The 23418-nt window shown below is 35.6% G+C and overlaps 5 protein-coding genes across 6 annotated transcripts; 4 read left to right on the forward strand and 1 right to left on the reverse strand.

Annotated features, from left to right (window-relative positions):
* Positions 1-1130: 1130 nt before the first annotated feature.
* LOC112785254 (uncharacterized) lies at positions 1131-7952 on the reverse strand. Of its 2 annotated transcripts, XM_025828712.3 has the most exons (15): positions 7769-7952; positions 7262-7664; positions 7004-7181; positions 6786-6925; positions 5555-6191; positions 5264-5364; positions 4941-5085; positions 4788-4856; positions 4629-4674; positions 3744-4204; positions 3538-3617; positions 2704-2839; positions 2258-2450; positions 1800-1882; positions 1131-1575 (listed from the first exon to the last, which is right to left on the reverse strand). In XM_025828712.3, exons 1-15 carry the CDS (start codon positions 7878-7880, stop codon positions 1450-1452), a joined length of 2910 nt encoding a protein of 969 aa, XP_025684497.1. In that variant the 5' UTR covers positions 7881-7952; the 3' UTR covers positions 1131-1449. The 2 variants fall into 2 exon arrangements, 1 of the variants encoding a protein (XP_025684497.1); XR_011878878.1 differs by lacking the exon at positions 3538-3617.
* Positions 7953-11156: 3204 nt separating this feature from the next.
* On the forward strand, positions 11157-13165 carry LOC112786667 (pollen-specific leucine-rich repeat extensin-like protein 3). The gene has a single exon (XM_025830030.3). It carries the CDS (start codon positions 11200-11202, stop codon positions 13051-13053), a length of 1854 nt encoding a protein of 617 aa, XP_025685815.1. The 5' UTR covers positions 11157-11199; the 3' UTR covers positions 13054-13165.
* A 149-nt stretch (positions 13166-13314) lies between these two features.
* Positions 13315-19062, forward strand: LOC112786668 (uncharacterized). Its single transcript, XM_025830031.3, has 9 exons — positions 13315-13756; positions 14376-14567; positions 15245-15342; positions 16246-16327; positions 16435-16638; positions 16715-16971; positions 17617-17707; positions 17833-18049; positions 18551-19062. Exons 1-9 carry the CDS (start codon positions 13574-13576, stop codon positions 18766-18768), a joined length of 1542 nt encoding a protein of 513 aa, XP_025685816.1. The 5' UTR covers positions 13315-13573; the 3' UTR covers positions 18769-19062.
* Positions 19063-19409: 347 nt separating this feature from the next.
* On the forward strand, positions 19410-20868 carry LOC112786670 (protein LATERAL BRANCHING OXIDOREDUCTASE 1). Its single transcript, XM_025830032.3, has 3 exons — positions 19410-19852; positions 19999-20326; positions 20507-20868. The coding sequence occupies exons 1-3, from the start codon at positions 19410-19412 to the stop codon at positions 20765-20767; spliced, it is 1032 nt and encodes a 343-aa protein (XP_025685817.1). The 3' UTR covers positions 20768-20868.
* A 125-nt stretch (positions 20869-20993) lies between these two features.
* Positions 20994-23370, forward strand: LOC112784182 (protein LATERAL BRANCHING OXIDOREDUCTASE 1). Its single transcript, XM_025827306.3, has 3 exons — positions 20994-22466; positions 22567-22894; positions 23005-23370. Exons 1-3 carry the CDS (start codon positions 22000-22002, stop codon positions 23257-23259), a joined length of 1050 nt encoding a protein of 349 aa, XP_025683091.1. The 5' UTR covers positions 20994-21999; the 3' UTR covers positions 23260-23370.
* Positions 23371-23418: the final 48 nt, after the last annotated feature.

A 23418-nucleotide genomic window follows, 5' to 3' on the forward strand; every position in this document is an offset into this window, starting at 1 on the left:
AACTCTTATTATTATTATTATTATTATTATTATTATTATTATTATTATTATTATTATTATTATTGAGAGAGTCAATCATGCATTGATGATTATTTGATATCAACAATGCTATATGGTCAGCAAATATTATTATTTTGAGTAAATACTTGGCCAACAATAATTTGCACTTATATTTATAGAGGTTTGCACACAAAAAACACATAATTTGTACATATATTTACCAGAGTTTATATAGACGAGTCAATACATTTTGTACCTATATTAACATTTGCCAGATTTTACACACGTGAATTAATAAGATTTTTTTGTTAATGACAATTTGATGTTTATGCTACCAAATACTAGTCAAAATTGCTAAACTCTGCTAGCTCTAAAGAGTTTCTGATTTGATATATATTAGCCATTCATAAACAGTTACAATAACAACAAAGTCGAATCTGTTATGTGTGTCGACTATATGAATCAAACGATGTTATTGCATCATGTCATATATTATATTTGTGATAGAAATTTAGGTATAGTTAACTTCATGTGAAGTTGATAGTCGAAAGTCGTTAAATAATTTGACAAGTTTGACTAAATAATAAATTGTCATCTAACATCTCTCAATTAACAATTTCACGTGAAATTAACTACAGCTGAGTTTTCACCTATACTTGCAATGAACTCATTTTTGTTTAGGCCTCATAAGATCAACTCGTTCAAAATCTTCTTAGATCTTCAACAATTATAAATGAAGTGTCGTGAGGGAAATAATAAGCAAGTAATAACAAAAGATAAGTCTTTAGTGAGTGTAATGTTAACAATGCAAGCTGATTAAGAGTTTTGTTTGGCATGCATTGGTTTGGTCCCCCCATTGGTCAAGAAAGGAAAATTCTTTATTTCTATTAGGACAAATTAAACATAGGAAGTGACAAGTGAGAGCCACAAAATGAAGAGGGTGGTGGTGAAACAGGACAACCTAATGGTCCTGTTTTTGTGCTGTCAAAGTGTGCAAGTGCATGTATACGAGTTTGAGAAGAAAACGTGCTTCTTTTACAAGCATACATTCATACATACATACCCACTTTCCACCCGCTTTCTATCATTTGTTTGTTTCTTACAGTCATTACATAGCCTTAAATACCAAATTTATGAACGAATAAAGAATATTCATTAGAAGCATTTCACTCTGTCACAATACAAAAATCTTGATAATCAACAAGATAAATGATTTTTCTGTACATAATCTAAGTTTACAAAACTACGCCCTATGTTCCCAAGATGCAAATTAAAACAAAAACCATTGATCATGGCAGCTTTTCTTGCTTAAAGAATGAATAGTAGCCAGCAAATAAAGCCATATATCAATGGCACCACTAGAGGGGGAAAAATGGTCTTGTCTTCCTACTATGACGATCTGATCTTTAGCATAAGTGACACATTCGATAGGATGGCCAACAAGGAGGTCTATACAGGTTGGTGAACATGCATATTCTCATGAACACTCATGACAACATTCCGCAACTCCGGAAATATAGATATAAGTAGAAGTTCAAGGATTGCATAAGCAAGTTGCTTCACACATATAGAAGACTAGAATGAAACAAGACACAGCATAATTGTTAGTTTAGATTAAGATAAGCAAAATGCACAAGTAGACAAAACAAAATGACAAAGCATAGAAAAAAGTTAACTTATATGAAGTGTTGAATATAATACTATTTATGTTCTTTACCCTACGGTTTTAACTCTAATTAAGAAGAGATAGTTCATAAATAACACAAACAAGTGAATGCAATAATGGCAAAGAGCTTAACCTGGCTAAAGTAATATATGTCACTGGCGCAACGTCTATATTGTTTCGCACCAATTAAGCTCACCAAGGCTGCCGGAGCTCCATCTGATAAAAATGAAGGCAACTTTATATTTTATAATATGACAAGTTGCGGTTATTTGAATCATGAGAATGGAAATGCTGTTCGATTCAACTCTGAGAATGTTCTTAAGTATAACCCGAAGAATTAATTTATAAACAATGAGTGACATAACATTTTAAAAGGTTCCTCCGCGACAATGAAATCAGTTGCTTATAACATTTTCATAACATTTTAATAAGTTCAAGAGGAAACCTCTCAAACTTGTAAGAATAATAAAATCAGTAGGAAAACATTTTTGTCTCCTTTTAACAGGGATACAAGTTTGAAGAAAATAAGGGGGAAAAGAAGTGCAAACAGACTATCTAAGAGAATTTCAAAAGAATTAACAAAGGACTAACCAAAGAGCAGTTTCTTGAGTTCACTTGCTCTACGAGCAGCTTCAAGCTGTTGCTCGAAAGACCCTGACTCTGTTCTTGGAATCTTGCTTCCAACAGATTCATTTGTTTCTTGCAATGGCTTTTGATCAATTCCATCCATTAATATCTGGGCTGTCCGTACTCTTAGGAAAAAGGTACCTCCAGGCCACAGGATCTGCAATTGATCAAACCACTTAAAAAATGGAACACTACCAAAAGAAATTGTTAGCTATTTTTTTCATTCTACTTTTTTTTTTCCTGGATAGAGTTACAGTGACCGATGTTCAAGTAAGTAAGTGTCTGTTTGATAACATCAATGTTATTATTGTCATGTATTCATCTTATGTCACTGTGTTATAAGTTAAAACTTAAAAAGGGTACAAAAAATCGAGTGTGAAAATTTTAAAATAATGCTGAATAATCCTTACATCTTGGAGCCACCGAATCCCCTGGGCAATGGTATCCTCTCTCCGAAGCCAATGGATCTCTCTTAGAATCCAATCATCAATAGCATCTTCCATTACCAACTGTAATATCTGCTTTGATATCCAAAAGACTTGTCTTCTGCAACAAAAATCAACTAGCACTAACAATTAATAATTGTTTTGATCTTACAATATCTTAACATAAGCATATTAAATTTATAATCTTGATGCTATCTTAATTATAGAAATAGAAGGCATTTTAAATGAAAAGGTCGATTGAAATCTAGTATGAGTCATACCACTACGTTTATTATATACAAAAGACGGTTATAATTGAACAACAAAAATACTTAAAAGATAATTTGAAATTTACAAATACGATGAATGTGTTTAAATCAAATATAATATCCTAACAAATCTGTTCTCCATCAATTATATCTTCAGATTTAACTCATGACATGACATAATGATTGTTTAAACCATGTAATTGATTCCACCTAGTAAGCTACAAGATTTTGAAATCTATTTAAGCCCTAGCTTATTTAGGCACATGGTGGATAAAACATGAAGTTACATAAGTAATTATGGTAAATGATTCTTGATAGCACCATCATCCAAGTGAAACTGAAAAGAAAGCTATTTTGTTACAACTTTCTCATAAACAACCAGGAAGAATAAGTTTTGGATAAAAGCTATGAAAAAATTACATCATATCTCTTTTATTTGTTTATTTCTCATAACATCAAACAAATAACCGTATAGGCAGTAAACTAAGCATAGTTCAATTACAGTAACTGACTTGAAAATTTTGAAATACAAGATAGAGAATTAATTTACCTTAACCAACCTCTTCTCTTAAGCTGAAATACATTATCAACCAAATTCAAAATAGGGACACTCACGTTAGGTGGAGTCCACTGCAAAAATGGTTAAAGTAAGTGTCTGCAATTAATGTTTAAATCTAAGCATACAAACAATGATAAGTAACAATAATTTAGCATATTATACCCTTGTCAACAAAGATGTGAAGTGCAGAAACATACCTCAGGTGGCACTCTAACTCGATCCTCCAAATTATCATGAGCCGGAGTGAAATTTGTAGGTGGAAGATCCTTGCCAACCCTACTTTCCATTGTTGAGTCATTTTTTCTATCTGGATCCAAGATGGTAGACTCTTTACTATGGTTTATTACCTGTGGTGAACAACCCTTTGAGTTCAAGTCATTGTCAAAACGCCACCTAATATCTTCTGATATTTCACCATCAAAATTAGTTTCTTTGTCACCTTCTTCATTATCAGAGGTTGCTGCACTTTCTGCAGAAATCTGCCTAGAAATGCTACTATCAATTTCAACATTAGTATTCCAGGACGTGTTCGAGTTCCATGCGGCTGATGCACAAGTTTCAGCAGTAGGGGGCGACGAACCAACGACCTTTTGTAAGAAACCACTTGACACACCTTTAAACTGGCGCATAATATCATCAACAGCATCATCAACGTTTACTGCAAATATATAAATTAGTTCAAAACATTACATACGGAATTAGTAATACATAGGACACGCCCAATCTAAAACCTTAGATTAGGATTTAATTTAATATGATGAAAAAGCAACGAGTGGCTGATGAAAGGTTCTGAAAAAATGGCACCTTAAATTTCAGTACAATCTTCTGATTAAGCCATTAATGGAAACACTATTCTAATTTCAGGATATGTAAAAATTCATTAGGAGGATTTTCTAAAATAAAATAAAGCTAGATTTAATAACAACAAACGAATATCCATATTAAATAATAACAAACGAATATTCATATTAAAAAAAATATATTGCAATAAAAATTCCACAACTCATTCACCATTATAATAGCAAAAAGAGAACCCAATTCATAACTGCAACAAACATTCAAAATTTTAAAACTATATATACCTGCTAAGGTTCTCATCATTGATGAAGATTGTCCAAAAGAATAGTTCTTCGGTCAAAGGATACGAACAAAAAATAGTTTGTTAGGTTGTTATCTTTCACATTGTGCCAATAAAACTCGCTATTATGAAGTTATGGTAAGAATTCTAGGAAGATGCAGACCTTTGAGGAAGCACTCAAAAAATCCCATACTTCATGTTGTTCAGCAACATTAGGTATTGATAGGAGATCCTAAAGCGGATGCATTAATCTAGTTATTGGAAAATTACAAAGGAAATATTTCTTTAAAGAGTTGTAGTCAAGGAATGAGAATACCTGGAGATATTTATCCAGTCGAATACAACGTTGATGGACAAAGGCATCCTCTATGCTTGAGGAAAATATCCTTTTTGGAGGCAATTGTAGCGTATAATTAGGAATTTCTTTTAGATATCTATGCAAGCGCTCAAAATTCCTGTATCTGAATGTTAACAAAAAGAAAGTTTGGTTAATTGATGTCAGGCCACAAATATAAATAGGGAATGATTTTGAAACTCATCATATGCATTCACTTTGTTTGGAAAACATAAAATTTAAAACGACTATGGCATATGCACTTAAACTATTATAGAAATGAATGAAAGAAGCAAACTTTCTACCTTCTTTTTACAAACCATGTTTTCTCTATTCCATCAGTCACTGCAATTGAATAAACAGCAAAAGATGTAGACCCTAGTTTCTCAAAATATGCTCCTATTACCTACAACATACAAGTAGCAATAAATAACAATCGAACTAAATAAAAACAAGTATTCGTGGTGCAAAGAAGTTCCATCTATAAAACCTAAATTAGTTGTTATTTGTAAAAGCATATAACAATCAAATTCATAGGCAATTTGAAAATAGTATATATTTTATTAGCTATAACTTTTACAATCTAAATTGCATACCCGACATCGAGGCTTTGGAACAGATTGTCCCTCTCTTCTAACAGCAGTGTCATAACCACTCTTAACACGAGTGATCTCACCATGCTTCTCATTTTCTGAGATATGTAACTCTGACATTGTGGACCCTGCTTTAACAGGTTGGATTTCCAAGCCAGAAGTGCTGTTGGATCTCATGAGTGTTCTTTTATACTTATTGGAAACGGGATCCTTCATATCCTTCACTTCATCAATTCGATGTCCGGCTTCAAGAGATGACTCCTTGTCCTGGTTTGGTGAAGATTCTGCTCTTTGTGGGCTTCCAGCATAAAACTGGGGATCTAAACTGGTTGTATGTACTGGATAAAGTGAAGGCTTTCCTTCTGAATTCTTTCTCGTTTTGTAATCCCTTCCTTTTGTCCACAAGTTCTCAAGATTTTCAGGCATAAGAACTTCGGTTCTTCTTTGAGTTGCGGCGTCCAGCAATTGTGCCCATTCTGCAGAGGCGGGATGATTATCATGTCCACCTCCAGAAGCAACAGAATGGCCATGATTATGAGTGGATATATTAGTTGACTGACCACCATTACCACCACCAGTCAAATTTGCACCATCATCGTTAATGACAAGTAGAACAGACTCAATAATCTCATTGATGTACCTGAGCATTAAGAAAAGTATATTTTACAAATGAAATTACATTGAATTGTAAAAAAATAAGGGGGAAAAATGGTCCAAACTATAACACCATTTGCATTTTGTGGTCCAATAACTTACTGCTAAAGTTATAGAATGTGATAATATTTTTAAACATTCAATTTTGTTTAGCAGGGAATTGATCATTGCAAATGATGCATGGGAAACACCGAAAAGACTCACTATTAGCCTCATTATTAAGTCTTATTAGACTTCTTCACAAATATGTTGTTATCATGAACTAATTTTGCCTCGTGTGTTCTTGCTGATCCTCTTCCTATCGGCATGGTGATACCAAATATGCCCAATCCTCCTAATATTTCTCCATTTGGCCTCTGCTTACTTGTTCAAATTTGTTAAACTTGTCGCTTCTTATAAGTTCTAGCTACAAACCTATAATATATACCAAGGCCAATCCAAAAAATCCTAACACCTCTGACCCTCAAAAGTACCAAATAAAGAGGCAATCAAACACAGTAAGAATTATTATAGCTAATCTTTCTAACAAGAGAAGCTCAAAGTAAATGAAAAAAATGAGATCAGATATTCAACAACATACGCAGGGCTAGCCAAGTTCATAACAGGTTGCATCACCAAGCAAGTCAAAATTTCCCGGGCTATAGATCGAATTACAGGACATTGAGCTTCTTGTGGTCTCAGAATTGTAGCTAATACCCCACTCATTAGCCGCTGAAGAACCTATAAAAGGAGAAACTATAAGAAAAAGTATGAGACATATTTCTCAAAAATAGACAACATGGGACACTGTACTCACACCTTGTACTCACTCTCTGGAGATATTAGTGCTGGATGGAGCTCCTTAGAATTCAACAAATGCAACCTCAATCTTTGATCCCTTTCCTCAGAAGATAGCGTTAGCATAACATTAACACCAATGGCTGCTTGGTTTCTTCTAAAAAGGTCTATGTGATCACCTATTAAATCAACTATGTCCCTGGAATGTAAGCGAAATAGAACTTACTAACTTGCACATAATGACTAGAAGCAAGTATAGAAGGGGATAAAATCAAACACCTTGTGAGCAAGTCGACAAGGTTCATGTCTTTAACCCTCATTGTCACTTCAGCAATAGCATCCATGATTATATCACGTATCTGCTCAGGAAACTCTAAATCCGGAGTGATGTCTGCATACCACATATTCATGACGAAATCTTTCAATATCAAATCCAAAAAATCATTCAAGGCGGCTTCTATGAGAGGAGAATCGATCTTTTTCCTCCATTTCGGCGGTGGAGGCGAAGTAGAGAGGCGTGCATCGTCTATGGACAACTGTTTCCTCTCCAAATGAGAAAGATATGTGTGCGGTTTAGGCGGTTCGAGCCTCCATCGAAATTCTACCTTGTTCAAGAGAATACGCAGAGCAACAACACACAAAATAGCGACTGGTACATTCATCCACATTGATTTACTCGTATCTATTTTGAGAATCGAAGAACATGATATGATAACAAATGTGAATCAAAGACCAAATCTATAGGCATTATAAAAGAAAGAAATGAAAACGGAATGCATGGCTTACTAGTTAAGAAATAGGAAATGGCGAATACGCAAAGAGACCACCAGAGAAAACGAAGTTTTGCCTCTTCAATGAGATCGTAGATGTCATCCATTGATGGCATATCTTTAACCATCTTCTTCTTCGTCTTCGTCTTCTTCTTCTCTGTTATTTCCCTCTGAAATATATTACGTATAAAGTCGCAGCGATAACCTCGCTCTTTTGTTGGCTTTGAAGGAGTTCACTTTGTCCACCTAATCTAATATTATACTTATTAATTATTATTCAATTATTTTCTCCCTTTTTTAATGTAAAAGATTATCCACTTAACATTAGTTATCAAAAACAATAAATGTAATTAAATAATTATATAAAACATTTTATAAGCACGTGAAAATCAAACTCCCATTAGTTTGTGATTACTTTTGTTAAGTTATCGGTCAGAAAGTGGTGCTGTTAACATCAACGCAATCAAAGACATTTTAATGAATGGAGTAATAACATATATTAAGTTGTGTGTTACTTACTTACTTTATGTGGATAACTTAGAAGTTACAACTAAATAATCAGTTTACATAGTTTTAGCCAAAGATAGTGTTCTTAAAAGGGAATATATGGGCTGCTACTATTAGTAATTTGGTAATTTCAAAGTTCAAAAATACGTTGAACGTTCCTTGAAATATTCATCTATGTAATTTTTATATTTTACATATAACTATCAAATTAGTCACATAAAATAATATATATATATATTACTAATTTTATAATCAAAATATATTTGATATTAATTTTTTTTGTAATTAAAATATTTTTTTAAACAAAAAAAATTTCTCCCTTTTTCTTTTTTTTTTTTTGTTCTATATCTTTTATTTTTTGATTCACTTTATTTTTCTTATATATTATTGTTAATGATTAATTATTAATTTAAAACCAAAATATAAAAAATAACATTCTTTAGTTATTATTAAAATTAAATTAAAATATTAAAATTAAAATATATATGATTAATTTTACAATTAAAATATATCACATAATATTCAATATAATTGAAATAAATTTTTTTTTTTAAATTAAATTCTCTCTCTCCATCTATGTTTCTTTATCTCTTTTCTTCTTCCACCCATTATATCTTTTTTATGTATTATTATTAATTATTAATAATTTGACAATTAAAATAATTTTTTTTTATTTTTTCCCTCTCTTTTCTATATGCTCTCCTTCTTCCACTCAATATATCTTTTTCTTATTTTATATTTTTAAATAAAACAAATAATTTATCATTTATATATTAATATAAAAAGAAATATTTTAGAAAGAAAATGAAAATAACAGTCTGGTAAAAAAATATATCAATAGCACCGAATAACCATCAATCTGACAGAACTTTATTAGCCGACTGACCGCCAACCTACCAACCAACCACCTATGATATACATTGACCATGGACTGGCTGACTATTCGTTGAAAGACTCAAACCAACTGTTAATGTCGACTGAGCGACAACCCGACAAAACTTATCTTATCCAATTGGCCAACCAAGCTCGAGTGGCCAAAGATCATCCAATGATCAATATCCACCAACGATCAACGACTAGCTACCTCCTAATCTTGATTGATCTGCCATCATCTTTCCGATACCGAATTAGCCACAGTTTACCTACCTACCGTTCGTGCATGTCGACCGATGATCACCCGTCGACCTATTTGACCAACTGCCTGCCGACTGACTACCTATTCCAATTGATTTATTGCGCCTTGACCAACCACTTATTGATCTACCTCGATCTATCGATCCACTGCCAACCTACCTGACTTATTGTTGTACGACTAGCCCACATCGAACTACTACTGATTGGCCTCGGTCAACACAGACAACTGACCTATCACTGGTCGACGTCGATAGAACAACTCAGTCGATCATCAAACAACACTTGGTGACCTAATCTGCCAAAACTCTAATAGAGTGTTAGGCAACCCCAAACTATGAAAGTTGATTCCATCTCCCATCCTAGGATGTCTGTCATTTGACCATAAGTGACTCCTTGGGTCACAATAGTTTTTGGCCCTGGTTTTGCTAGGCTTATTAGAAATTTTGTTTCTACGGTCTTTTTGTACTCTCCCTTAGTCCGGTGAGTATTTTGCAATATATTATAGGACTATGATTAAGTCCGTGTAGGGTTGATGCTATTGACAACACTATTGTTCCGAGGGTTACTTGAAACGTTGATTTTGGCTAAACGTGAGTCCAGATCCCTTAGTATGGCAGCGTCCGATCTCTTAGGTGGCGAGGTGCCGCCTGTCCGAGTTTCTCGTGAGGAGGTGGGGAGGTAGTACTTACAAGAGACTCCGATACTTAAGTTAGCAAGGGATTTAGACAAATTTTTAGTAGATTAGAACGTGTGTAATACCTTGGAAGAGGGGGGTGCTTGTGTATTTATAATAAAGTTGATAACTACTTTTGTTGAAGTAGTTCTATTTTTTCTGACGGATAACCATTTCCTTTATCTTTGGAATTTATTGGAATCTATCTTTTAGAAAAGATAGAGATAGTAGAAAAGATTTCTGGAGATAGTTACCTGTCTTGGGCAAGTAGAGATTAGCCTCCTTATGTCGGTGTCCATCTGTGACTTGTCGAACAGGCCACTTTTTTTGGTGGGCCTTTTTATCTTATTGAGCCTGATTTTTATTGGGATAAGATATGAATAACTATATATTTTTTTCTTTTTTTAATTTGATAAAATTTGTAACGTTTATTACAAAAAAGTTAGATACCATTAATTTTTTTAAAAAATTAACATAGACATACAATTTATTTAAAAAAACTTATAATTCCGAAATATTGGTATGGGCAAAATTACTAGTGTGTATATATATAATTTCGTTTATTTTTTCAACAAAATAATATAATCAGTCATTAAATATGTCATTCATAGTTGAATAATAATTTTTTTTATGAATATTAAATATACACCTCTATACCATGGATGTGATCTGTGAACATATATTATTGTGGTAAAAAACATTCTTTAAGCTTCTGCTTTAAACAACATTTTTTTTTGGGTGGAGTCCTTTAAACTACATTTTTTTTTATACAGATGGGATTATAAACCAAAATCCAAAATTAGCACTAAATTTGTTGATTAAGAAAGACCAAGTCAACGAATTAATGGTCATTAGGTGGTTCTTAATCTGTTTTATACATAGAGGTTGGTTTGTTCATATGACCGTGGTCACATACAACAGTGAATAGATTTTCTCTTTTTAATATGGCTAAAATAGGAAGAGGATTGCTAATTATTTGTTGTTTAGCTAAGAGTAATTCCAATATATTCGGAACCAAAAGTAGCTAATAAACTATTTTTTGCTCAATATAATACCCACTCCTTTCATCAATTATTTTACACTTTTCCAATAAGCAGCCTTGGAGGGCCTTCCAAGGTTGGTCGGTCATAACCATGGCTCATCATCATCACCCTAAATTATTAGCTTCTTCTTTTCTCATCCTCTTTACTTTCTCTTCTCTTTCAACATTTTCACATGCACACTTTCTTCTAGAAGAACTTCATTTCAACAATGAGAGGCTTAAGAATGCCTATGTTGCTCTCCAAGCATGGAAACAAGCTATCTACTCTGATCCTTACAACACAACCGCTAATTGGGTTGGCAGCGATGTTTGCTCCTACAATGGCGTCTTCTGCGCTCCCGCTCTCGACGATCCCTCCCTCGACGTCGTCGCCGGCATCGACCTTAATCATGCTGACATTGCCGGACACCTTCCCGGAGAGTTAGGCCTCTTGACCGACTTGGCGCTTTTCCACATCAATTCCAACAGGTTTTGCGGAATCGTACCTCCATGCATGGAGAATCTAACCCTCATGCACGAATTTGACATAAGTAACAACCGATTCGTTGGTGGATTTCCCAACGTGGTTCTCAAATGGTCAGACATGAAGTATCTGGATCTTAGATACAACGATTTCGAAGGGTCTTTGCCGCCGCAACTGTTCGAGATGGATCTGGATGCAATCTTCTTGAACAATAACCGTTTCACCTCTGTTCTCCCTGCCACTCTCGGCAAATCCAAGGCTTCGGTTATTACTTTCGCTAACAACAAGTTCACAGGCTGCATTCCGAAATCGATTGGAAAGTTGAACAAGTTGAATGAGATTCTCTTCATGGGGAACAAACTGGGTGGTTGCTTCCCTCAAGAGATTGGAATGATGGAGGATTTGAATGTTTTGGATCTTAGCGACAACAATTTTGTAGGTACTCTGCCTAACATGACGGGTTTGCAGAACGTGGAGGTTATAGACATTGCAAGGAATGAGCTTAGCGGTTATGTGTCTGATTCTGTTTGTCAATTACCTTCTCTGAAGAACTTCACTTACTCTGATAATTACTTCAACGGGGAAGCTCCAGCTTGTGCTGTTGCTGTTGCTGCTTATAAGGGTTCAATTAGTACAACTGTTTTTGATGACTCAGGAAATTGTTTGACTGGAAGGAAGAATCAAAAGAAAACTAGGGTGTGTTTGCCGGTACTAACTCGGCCTGTAGATTGTAGCAAGGCTTGTGGTGACGGAGAAGGAGGTGGTAATAATAATAATAATAAGGCCCCCTCGTTAACACCGAAAAAGTCACCTCCAAAGCCAAAGGTTAGTAAACCACATTCACCACCACCACCATCACCACCACCACCAGTTAGTTCTCCTCCTCCTCCTCCATCCCCTGTTTACTCACCACCACCACCACCTACATACTCTCCTCCTCCTCCTCCACCAGTGCACTCTCCACCGCCACCAACTCAATCACCTCCCCCACCACCACCAGTTTACTCTCCCCCACCTCCAACTATGTCACCTCCTCCTCCTCCACCAGTTTTCTCTCCACCACCACCACCAACTCAATCACCTCCTCCACCCCCTGTTTACTCTCCACCACCACCAACTCAGTCCCCTCCTCCTCCTCCACCAGTTTACTCCCCACCACCACCAACTCAGTCACCACCACCTCCACCCCCGGTTTACTCACCGCCGCCACCAACTCAGTCACCTCCTCCTCCACCCCCAGTGTTCTCTCCACCACCACCAACTCGGTCACCACCACCTCCCCCAGTTTACTCGCCACCACCACCAACTTACTCACCTCCTCCTCCAACCCCAATATACTCACCACCACCACCAACTAAGTCACCTCCTCCACCCCCAGTTTACTCGCCACCACCACCAGCATGGGATGATGATGTCGTCCTCCCACAACACTTTGGATCTGCATACAGGTCACCTCCTCCACCGGCTATTATTGGATACTAAGAAAGAAAAAAAAAATGTACAATGCCATTAACATCTTTGTCCTATTCACTGTAATATCAAAAACATGTACACAAAGTTGAAGTTCGTGAATGTGAATCCAAATTTAACTGAATCTTAATGCTATTTTATATTAATGTTAATGCAGCTTTCTCTGTTTCTCGTTCCCGTTATTTTTTATCCCGTTAGGCCGTTAATACATCCGTGTCTTTCGAATAACTAACTTTCAAATAAAGTTGAAAAAAGAAACGAGAAATGATACGTAGTTTGATTGTTTTCTGGACCTACGTGGAAATGTTGTAAAGACTTTTTACTATGTGTTGCAAGGTTAAAACGACGTCGGTTGGTGCGTGGCTTTTCCCATACGCCGAAAACACTTGAAAGCGACACAGTATGCTTTCTTTCTTCTTCCTCCGATCCCAATCCAAAACGAAACCAACGTAACATACTCACCGCTACCATTTCCACCATCGCATGAATCTCACTCTTAATTTCAATCCCTATTAAGAAATTCGAAGTAGAAATGGATGAGAAAACGCAGCCTCTCAACAAGAAAAACGACGACGACGAGGAAGACAAAGTAGTCGCTGAACGACAAGAGCCCAATCCGCCAGCTGCCACCGGAGGCTGGGGATTTTCGTCCTTCTCCTTTCTCTCCGATCTTCAGAAGGCCGCTGCCGTTGCCGCCGAAGAGATCTCTCGCAATGTGCGTATCGAAATCAAATGTCGCTTTTGCTTGCGCCTCCAATGCATTTTCTTTCAATCCGTGATTTTGTTTTCGATTTGTTGTTCCAGTTATGGTTCAATTCCAATTATAAGCTACGGTTTTTGTATTTAACATTTAAGAAGCGTCCATTGTTTAGATCCATAGGGCAGAAGTAGTTAGTAGAACTTGTTACTTATTATGCAAATGGGGGATTCTAATATATGTTGATTTAGGTACTAGTAGAGTATGTCATTTTTGAAGTCTTTCCAGTTTGCATAGCATTTCGATGCTTCCGGGGAACACTATATTAGGGTTTATAGGTGTCAACATAAAATGAAAACGTGGGAATTGAAGTGAAGGACATTAAATTGCAGTGTCTTTGGTAACAGGGCAAAAATATATGTGTGCCTAAATTGGTATTTGCCAATGACTAATGCTATATGTTCATAATCCTATATGTTTCAGTTGGTGAAAGATATAATGTTAAATGAAAAATTAGATGCATTTATAATATGTAGAGTGTTACAATATATTTTGATACTTTAAAAGTGTTTAGGATGAATTTGGTACGAGGATTCAGATTTATTCACTTGGAATTGGTCATGGTTTCAAAATGCAGGCTGCTGCAGTTGCAGAGACAGCTTCAAAGAGCTTTGCGGAGTTGCATGACGGTGCTGAGGATTCAGAACCAGAGAAAGATGCTGCTGGAGAATCTCCTACTGAAAAGGAAAGTGATGATGAGGATGACAAATTGAGAAAATCTGCGCTGGATAAATTGGAGAAAGCTAGTGAAGATTCATTACTTAGCCAGGCAATAATAAAAGGATTACTTTCCCTTTTCTTTTCTGGGAGGATGGGGTTGGGATTGTTAATTTGTTATTTAGATGTCAGATCTTCAATGCATTTCCATATAAGACCAATTTTTAGCAATCTTGTCTGCCTGTTTATGTGGAATCTCATGTCTCTGCCATGAGCAAATATGCAAGTTTCATGTTCGAAGTCCCTTTTGTTTATCTTTCAAAATTGACGTTTTAGAGGGGAAGGGAAGAAATTTACTCTTCAAACCTTTCCGTTCCTTTTCTTTTGCTCCAAGACCCCAACTCACAAACACCCCTTTGTGATCCCCGAGACTAGTGGTTTGTGAAGCTTCTAGCGTATCCTTTTTATGGGTCTCCACCTGAAAGTTTTGGTTTTTGTCTCATACTGTCTTGACTATTTAATTATAGGCAACATTGATGAGAAAGATAATTGACAATTTAAGTTGCAAATTTTTATTAGGGACAAATATTAGTTTTGTTTGTGGATGTTTATTGTATGCTTTGTCAATAGCTTTTTCTTGTTTCTTTGTGCTCTTGTAAGGAGGGTCTCTTGTCCTCCTGTCATCTTGCATCTTAATTCTTTTTGTCTTAATTATATTCATCTTTTATTAAATAAAATAATTATGCACATTGCACTAAGTGCTTATAGTTAGCTCCATTTTGAGTGCAGAGCTTGAAGGTTTTTGATAATTCTGTTGAGACATTTGCTTCTGGAGCATGGACTGCCTTGGGAAACGCATGGAGAGGGAGCACTGAATTGGTTCAGAGGTATGATTTATCGCTTATAGGTCATTTGCTCTTGACAGATACTTCCATATATTTTGATGGAAATAAACATCTATTGTTGAACGTGTAAATAGTGTATTATGATGTTTACCTTCACTTTAGGAGGGAAAATGAAAAACATAAGCCAGATCTATAAATGGTTTCTGTGGTTATTTGTTTTGCAGTGGTCAATGCATTGGTCTTGTTCTATACAGAAAATATTATAGATTTATCCTTTTTCTAGTTCCAATTCTCAATGCCACTCATCTATGACTGTTCAGGATTAGCATCCTATGATTAATGAATTCTGACTTATTATTTTCATCTCTGTTCTTATGGGATACACTGATTTTCATTCTCTTGGCTTAGTGTTTTGTGCTGTGATTTGACCTGTATGAATTATGGGTGTAGGATAGGGATACAAGTATACAATAACTAGTTTACTAATCATATCGATATTTAAACAACTCCTAAAATCTAAATTTGTTGAATCTCTGTTAATAGTTTCACGTATGGTTTAACAATGACTAATAAGGTTTATATGATGGAAACACAGTATTCCTTAAATTTTCTTTCAGTCATGTCTCTATTAAAGTAGCATAAAACTACTAGACTAAGTAGTGCCTCTTCTAATCTTTTGGTTTTTTCTCAAATATGCTTTCCTTCTCTCTCTTCCACCTTTCTATTTGTTTTTCGTTAGTGTATGGATTTGAAGCATATTCTGCACACCGAGAAAAGCTTTTCATTGTGTGGAAGATATGGCCTTTTGCTGTTTTCTTGCAATTTGTTCCGAGTCTTTGAATACTTTAATAACATCATGAGGGACATGGTTGCTTTGGATCATATAAATTTTTTCCTGTGTAACTGCTACTAATATGGATAATGGCTGTGATCCCTGATCACTAGGCTTGAGAATTCAGCATCAAACCTTGCAGGATCCGTACAACAAGGTGGGCCTCCAGGTTCTAATGCAACTTCCCTATTAGAGGTTTGAAATACTCATGCCAATCTTCTGATGATATTCGTCAATCGTTATCATTTGTCACTAGTTAGTAGTTACATAGTTACACACTGTATGTATTTGTTGTGTTACAGACTGGAAAAGCTTTTACTGCAAAGGGAATGCAAGTGCTTGAATATGTTGGTAAGGAGACAATGGACCTATTAATCAGTGAAACTGGAATTGATGTTGAGAAGCCTAATACAGAAGGTGGAGAACAAAAAGATGAGGATCAATTATCAGAGGAAGTGACATTTGATCGATGCTTTTACATTTATGGAGGTCCGGAGCAGTTGGAGGTAAACCTTAATGATGTTGAATTTGGTTGTTTAGATTTTGCTTTTTGGAAAATCATTTCACATGCAATACTCTCAGGAACTGGAAGCTCTGTCTAGTCATTATGCCCTGTTGTTTAACCGAAGAAAAGCAAAGTTATCAGCAGAGCAAAAGTCTGTATATGATGGGAAACTGAAAGAGGTCCAACAAATTTTTAATTTGAGTACTGAAATGGATGGAACCAGTGCTGATTTAAACAAAGGAAAGACAGTAAAGAGAGAAAATGAAGGAAGCGGTGATGAGATGAAGAATTTACATGATTCAAGTGTCAACAAGGCTGCTGAAATGGCTGCAGGGTAACTTAATCATTCCATGATATTAATATTGTGTTTAATTTTGATGCATCAACAGTGTAGAAGTGTTGCCCTGTCGTCCAATTAAATTCTTTGGTTGATCAGAGCATTAAAGTAGTGGGTAAGAAAAAAAAAATAGAAAAAGGACTTGAAAAAAATATTTGTGTGAAAAAAAGAAGTAAAATGAAATTACAAATGTACTTCATGGAAGTAGGGTAAGAAAAAGAATCTGTCATACACCTAAACATCTTGGAGAAGTGTAACATCCCAAAATTTTTGGAATCTAATTCTAATTAAGATTACTTTATTAAATTAGGGATGATTATATTCTATATTTGTTTGTTAATAATAATTAAAGTGGTCCTTCAGAAATACACAACGTTGCTAATTTGAATGTTTGGAAGCGCAATAATATTAAGCACAGACTGAAGGTCATAGGATTATTGAAAGCGGGCCAAGGAATTTCTATTGCTTCTTGTATGTGACGTTATAAAAAGCACTCTTTTGTGTTACCCCTCCTAATTAGTTCTGGTTTTTTATTCATTTGTGTTCACTGCATAAGTATGCTTGCCATTTTTCCCTATTGATTGAGGAAGCCTGCTTTGATTTGTTAATGTATGTGATGAATCCTGTTGCATTTTTTTGCAGTTTTACGAATGTGTTGGCTGGGCTAGCTGTTAATGATATAATTCAGAGAACTACTGGAAGATTAGAATCTCTTCATTCTGAGGGAGTTCATGTATGCGAACATACTCTTGAATTTGGTGTCAGAATTTGAATATCATCTATAAAATTCAGTTTTAATTTTTCATTTGTGTTTATTTTATAAGTGAGAAAAATCAAATTTGCTGCTTTCCTTTGCAGAGACTATCTGAAATGTGCTGTTTTTCAGTTTCTCAACTTCTAATGCTTGGCAAATCCATCATTTCTTGTGCCAACAAAATCGAGGATGGAGAAGTTGATGAAGATAAGGTGAACATAGAGTGGCCTGAAGATGTTTCTGCCAAAGCCAAGATCATAAGGTTAAATGCCCAGACAATGATAGGATACGTGGAAGCAGTTTCGAACAGTTTTATTACAGGTTTGTTTCCTAAAAATAATTAAGGCCCACTTCTAACTAGAAAATAGTAAAGCATATATTTTTTTTAAAGAAATGGATATGTCCATATATCTTGGACTTCTATTTATGTTATGATATGAGATATTAATATTAATTATGAAATATAAAAAGATATGGCAAAACTTATATCCAAGACTGTTTTGTGTAAAAAACGAACGTTTGTTTGCGTACACATTCTCTTTAGATACCAAAAGGAGTTATGTTTAATCAGAACCTGTTTGTTGTTGCCGTGAGGCCATGTGAAACGGATGTGTCCATAGCACCTCCTGACATTTGTTTGCAAAAGTAATGTTAGGAATGCCACCAACAGCGTTCTGCAGTTCAACCAAGCAAGCTATTCGCTGATTTGATTGTGATCACAATTACATTGTTTCTGTTATATTATCATAGTCTAGTAGTTGCTTACCGAGTCACTCTTACGAAGTTATGCTCATCATTTTGCACTTTTGATGCATTTGTCAGGCATATCTGATGTAACCGAGGCCTATCAAGCTGCCATTAAAGTTGTTACTACTCCCGCCGAGTCTCGTACAGATTCTCCCCAAAAGTTGGTCCCTGAAAAAGCCACCACTTTCTCTGAACACCTTCGAGCTGATCAAGCCACAGCAATAAGCAAAATCCAGGACGGGTTGCAGTTTCTTGCACACGTAGTCATCTCAACCTCCATGAATGCTGCTTGAGAACCCCCATGTTTTTATTTGTAAATATATTCACGGTTTAATTCGATAAGAGACACCACTCCACTATGTTCATTGATGGTTGTATGTTACTCGGTTCACTCTTAGCCTAGTATCTGTACCTGGACAAATTTGTCCTTTTAAATTCATTCGAACAGCATTTTCTTTTTTATTCTTTAATTTAGGGAGTTTAGAAATGCTCACTGTTCATCAATGCGCTTGAGGTACGTGATTTATATAATCATGTAATAAAATGGTACATTAACTATATATGTAGCAGCTACATTTGGAGCACAAGCAATTTTTATTTACATAGCTTATGTGATGTGTTGACTAGTGATGCACGAGTGTTAATTTGTGTATAAATAAGGGTCTAATTTTTGTTTATTTACCTTATTTATTTTGGTGATTCAATTGGAATCACTCATCATATAATGTTCACGAGAAATTTGAGGTTGAAGTATGGCCCTACCATAATTTTGTCCACATTTGTACCCAGATACATGTCCACATTCGATGTATCTGAAGACAACCCACATACGATGATGCTAAACAGGAAGAAATAAAGTACAACATTTGTGTTTATCTTATTAACTGCTAAGTGATAACACAAATCAGAGCAAGTGTGCGGTGAGAGAAGAGACATGGGAGACATAGACCCAGCTTTCATACAATCCACAGAACACCGTGCCAACAACCACAAGAAGTTGGTGGAAGTTGTTGAAATTCCAGTCATAGACATGTTGCAAAGCAGAGAAGAACTTATCTCCAAGATTGGAAGGGCATGCGAGGAGTGGGGATTCTTCCAAGTAACCAATCATGGGGTTTCCTCTGAGGTGAGCTCAAGAGCGGAGGCTGCGGCGAAGATGTTCTTCGAGCAAAGCACGGAGGAGAAGAGGAAAGTGAAACGAGATGAAGTGAATGCCATGGGGTACCATGATGGAGAGCATACGAAGAACGTAAGGGATTGGAAAGAGGTGTTTGATTATCTTGTTCAGAACTCAGCACAAGTTCCACTCATTGAGTCCCATGAAAAAGAGCTCAGGACTATTACCAACCAATGGCCTCAATCCCCTCCTGATTTCAGGTAATCCAAAATTTCAAAACAAGATAATAATAATCTGTGATTAAGAATTTGTTAGGTGTTTCACTAACTTAGATTGCTACATTTAAAAACTATAATTAGATGTAAACATGTTCTCTATTCTTAGATTGAAGATGATGTTTGATCAGGGAAGCATTGGAGGAGTATTCCAGGGAGGTGGAAAAGCTAGCATACAAGTTGTTGGAGCTGATTTCATTGAGCTTGGGGTTGGCTGGTGACAAGTTCCATGGTTGCTTCAAGGACCAGCTAAGCATGGTGAGGCTCAATCACTATCCTCCGTGCCCGTTCCCTGATCTAGCTCTCGGTGTCGGCCGCCATAAGGATAGCGGTGCCTTAACCGTGCTTGCCCAAGATGATGTTGGAGGCCTGCAAGTTAAGAGAAAATCAGATGGTGAATGGATCCCAGTTACACCAACCCCAGGAGCATTTATCATCAATGTAGGGGACATGGTTCAGGTAAGTTTCACTATGACAGTTTATAATGAATTATAGGTCCAAGTTGGTAATGAATTATGGATAACATCAATTAAGAATATAACAATATACTTAGAATTTACCAAGAACTTGAGAGTCTAAATTAAGATAATTGTTTTTCAAATCCATTTGATTGATTGAATATGTATGCTTGTGTCAAAGGTTTGGAGCAATGACAAGTATGAAAGTGTGGAGCACAGAGTGGTGGTGAACACAGAGAGAGAAAGGTTCTCCATTCCATTCTTCTTCTTCCCATCTCACAAGGTTATGGTGAAGCCTGTGGAGGAGTTGGTGAATGAGAAAAACCCTCCAAGGTATAGAGAATACAACTGGGGCCACTTCTATGCTCACAGAAACCGCACTGATTTCAAGAAGCGTGATCTGGAGAATATCCAAATTTATCACTTCAGAATTTTGGATTAGGAGTAGTAATTTCATCTATGTATTTAGCTTCACATATGTTGTGTTTCCTACTTTTCAAAAATAGTCCATAAATAAATTTAGAATTAAACCTTCCTTTTAAATGTTTTGTTTACCTATTTCCATAGTAAATAATAACTTAATAAGATAACGGTTTAATTACTCTGTTGGTCCCTATAGTTTTGCAAAGTTTTCAATTAGGTCCCTATACTTTTTTTCCTTTTAATTGGGTTCCTGTACTAATTTTTTTTTTCAATTGAGTCCCTAAACTTTTTTTTCCTTTTATTTGAGTCTCTGCACCAATTTTTTTTGTTTTACTTAGGTTCCTATACAATTAAGCCAATTACTACCAAGAGGGACCTAATTGAAAAAAAAATTGGTACAAGGACCCAATTAAAAAGAAAAAAAAGTATAGAGACCTAATTAAAAATTTCGCAAAATTATAGAGACCAACAGAGTAATTAATCCTTAGATAACATATGTATTCCTTCTTTTAGTGTCCAATTTTTTCCCCCTAAACTACTAATTTTTAAAACAATAACAATTTACTGTTACAAAAAAGAAAGAATTTTCTATTTCTCTTATATAAATATAACTCCCAATATTTATATTAAAAGAAAAACTATCATTCTTTTCAAAACTAGTTATCCACAATCATAAAACCATCCCAATTATGCTCTTTAATGCTATTTTCTTATTTTCAAATGAAAATTTACTTCTATTACTTTCAAAAAGTTAAAAGAAAATTTGACGGCCGCATGGAAAGAAAAATAATCTATATTATTGTTGTTTAGAAAAAAATGCACACTTACGTCACAGACTAAAATTTTGAATGTAGACAACCTTTGCCATGCATGTGCACACGTCACACAACTAAGAAATTTCCAAATCCAAAATCATAATGATTCTCAACGATATCGTGCAGCCTTCTCTAATCTTAATCTCTACTCTATAATTCTATTTCTCTTTGTGTTTCTTTCTAACTTCATTTTTTCCTTTGTTTTGTTTAACGAATTAACGTTGCATATTTTGCCAACACTTCACCACCTACTCACCATATACAAACAAAAACACATGTCTAGGTTCAATGCATCAACACACATCAAATTTTACACTACACTAACACCAATCCTTATCGGATTTTGAAGCCATATATTAATTGATCATCAGTTCATCACTCTTCCGTTCATCACATACTACTAATCAAACTAAAGGAATTAGCATAATTAATTAGAATGGGAGAGGTGGATCCAGCTTTCATCCAAGACCCAGAACACAGGCCAAAGCTATGCTTCAGTGAAGCAGAAGGGATCCCTATGATTGACCTCTCCCCATCAAGAGAAAAAGAAAAAGACCCTTCTGCCCTTGATAGGCTTGTGAAGGAAATTGGCAGTGCATGCAAAGAGTGGGGGTTCTTTCAGGTAATCAACCATGGGGTCCCACTTGATCACAGACACAAAGTTGAAGCTGCAGCTAGAGAGTTCTTTGGTGAGAGCAAAGAAGAGAAGAACAAGGTTAGAAGAGATGCTGTGAAAGTGCTTGGTTACTATGACACAGAGCATACCAAGAATGTTAGAGATTGGAAAGAGGTCTTTGATTTCTCTGTTGAGGAACCTACCTTGGTCCCTGCTTCTCTTGATCCTCATAATCAAGATGTCACTCATTGGCATAATCAATGGCCTCATTATCCACCATACTTGAGGTTATTCATTATTATTTTAAGAAATAACTAAACTAAGATTAAAAGGCCTTAGCACATAGCATTGATTAGTCTCATATTTATAACCCTTTTTGTTGTACAGAGAGGTATGCCAAGAATATGCTAAGGACATGGTGAAACTAGCATTGGAGTTGATGGAACTTATTGCTCTGAGCTTAGGTTTGCCACAGAAACGGTTCCATGAGTTCTTCAAAGACCAAACAAGCTTTATAAGGCTGAACCATTATCCACCATGCCCTTCACCACACCTTGCTCTTGGAGTTGGTAGGCACAAGGATTCTGGTGTGTTAACCATTCTTGCTCAGGATGATGTTGGTGGCCTTGAAGTGAAGCGAAAATCTGATGGCGAATGGGTTCGGGTTAGGCCTACTCCGAATGCTTATATCATTAATGTTGGTGACATGATTCAGGTACTAATTCACTAATATTGAGTCAAAGTGATCTTGAATATTGATCTGAATAATTAGAAATAATGTGGCATCATTGTAAGAATATAAAGTTGTGTATTGTTGTTGCACAGGTTTGGAGCAATGAAGCATATGAAAGTGTTGAGCATAGAGTTATGGTGAATTCTGAGAAAGAAAGGTTTTCAATTCCATTCTTTTTGAATCCTTCACACTATACCATGGTGGAACCATTAGAGGAGCTGGTAAATGAGAACAACCCTGCCAAATACAAGCCTTACAATTGGGGCAAGTTTTTAGTCACTAGAAAGCACAGCAATTTCATGAAGCTTGATGTTGAAAATATTCAAATTTATCATTTCAAGGTTTAGATGAAGAGAGGGATTATGGAAAACATGTTATGCTTCATTTACTTAGAAATAAGCAATGCTGATGTATATTTTTTACCTGTCTTGAATAAAATTAGCAATTTTGAAAGTAAATCAACAAATTTGATAACCACAGCATTGCTTTGTTTACGCATTAGTTTG

Source organism: Arachis hypogaea, chromosome 20 (genome assembly GCF_003086295.3).
Source record: "Arachis hypogaea cultivar Tifrunner chromosome 20, arahy.Tifrunner.gnm2.J5K5, whole genome shotgun sequence".
In the NCBI taxonomy this organism is placed as follows: Eukaryota; Viridiplantae; Streptophyta; class Magnoliopsida; order Fabales; family Fabaceae; genus Arachis; species Arachis hypogaea.

Coding starts and splice junctions, on each gene's coding strand:
- LOC112785254 (XM_025828712.3), bottom strand. CDS start 7,880: ATGGTTAAAGATATGCCATCAATGGATGACATCTACGATCTCATTGAA. Junction 7,665..7,768: donor CATTTCCTATTTCTTAACTA/GTAAGCCATGCA, acceptor TTCTCAAAATAG/ATACGAGTAAATCAATGTGG. Junction 7,182..7,261: donor CTTGTCGACTTGCTCACAAG/GTGTTTGATTTT, acceptor CTTACATTCCAG/GGACATAGTTGATTTAATAG.
- LOC112786667 (XM_025830030.3), top strand. CDS start 11,200: ATGGCTCATCATCATCACCCTAAATTATTAGCTTCTTCTTTTCTCATC.
- LOC112786668 (XM_025830031.3), top strand. CDS start 13,574: ATGGATGAGAAAACGCAGCCTCTCAACAAGAAAAACGACGACGACGAG. Junction 16,972..17,616: donor GCTGCTGAAATGGCTGCAGG/GTAACTTAATCA, acceptor ATTTTTTTGCAG/TTTTACGAATGTGTTGGCTG. Junction 18,050..18,550: donor TTCGAACAGTTTTATTACAG/GTTTGTTTCCTA, acceptor TGCATTTGTCAG/GCATATCTGATGTAACCGAG.
- LOC112786670 (XM_025830032.3), top strand. CDS start 19,410: ATGGGAGACATAGACCCAGCTTTCATACAATCCACAGAACACCGTGCC. Junction 19,853..19,998: donor CAATCCCCTCCTGATTTCAG/GTAATCCAAAAT, acceptor ATGTTTGATCAG/GGAAGCATTGGAGGAGTATT. Junction 20,327..20,506: donor ATGTAGGGGACATGGTTCAG/GTAAGTTTCACT, acceptor CTTGTGTCAAAG/GTTTGGAGCAATGACAAGTA.
- LOC112784182 (XM_025827306.3), top strand. CDS start 22,000: ATGGGAGAGGTGGATCCAGCTTTCATCCAAGACCCAGAACACAGGCCA. Junction 22,467..22,566: donor CATTATCCACCATACTTGAG/GTTATTCATTAT, acceptor TTTGTTGTACAG/AGAGGTATGCCAAGAATATG. Junction 22,895..23,004: donor ATGTTGGTGACATGATTCAG/GTACTAATTCAC, acceptor GTTGTTGCACAG/GTTTGGAGCAATGAAGCATA.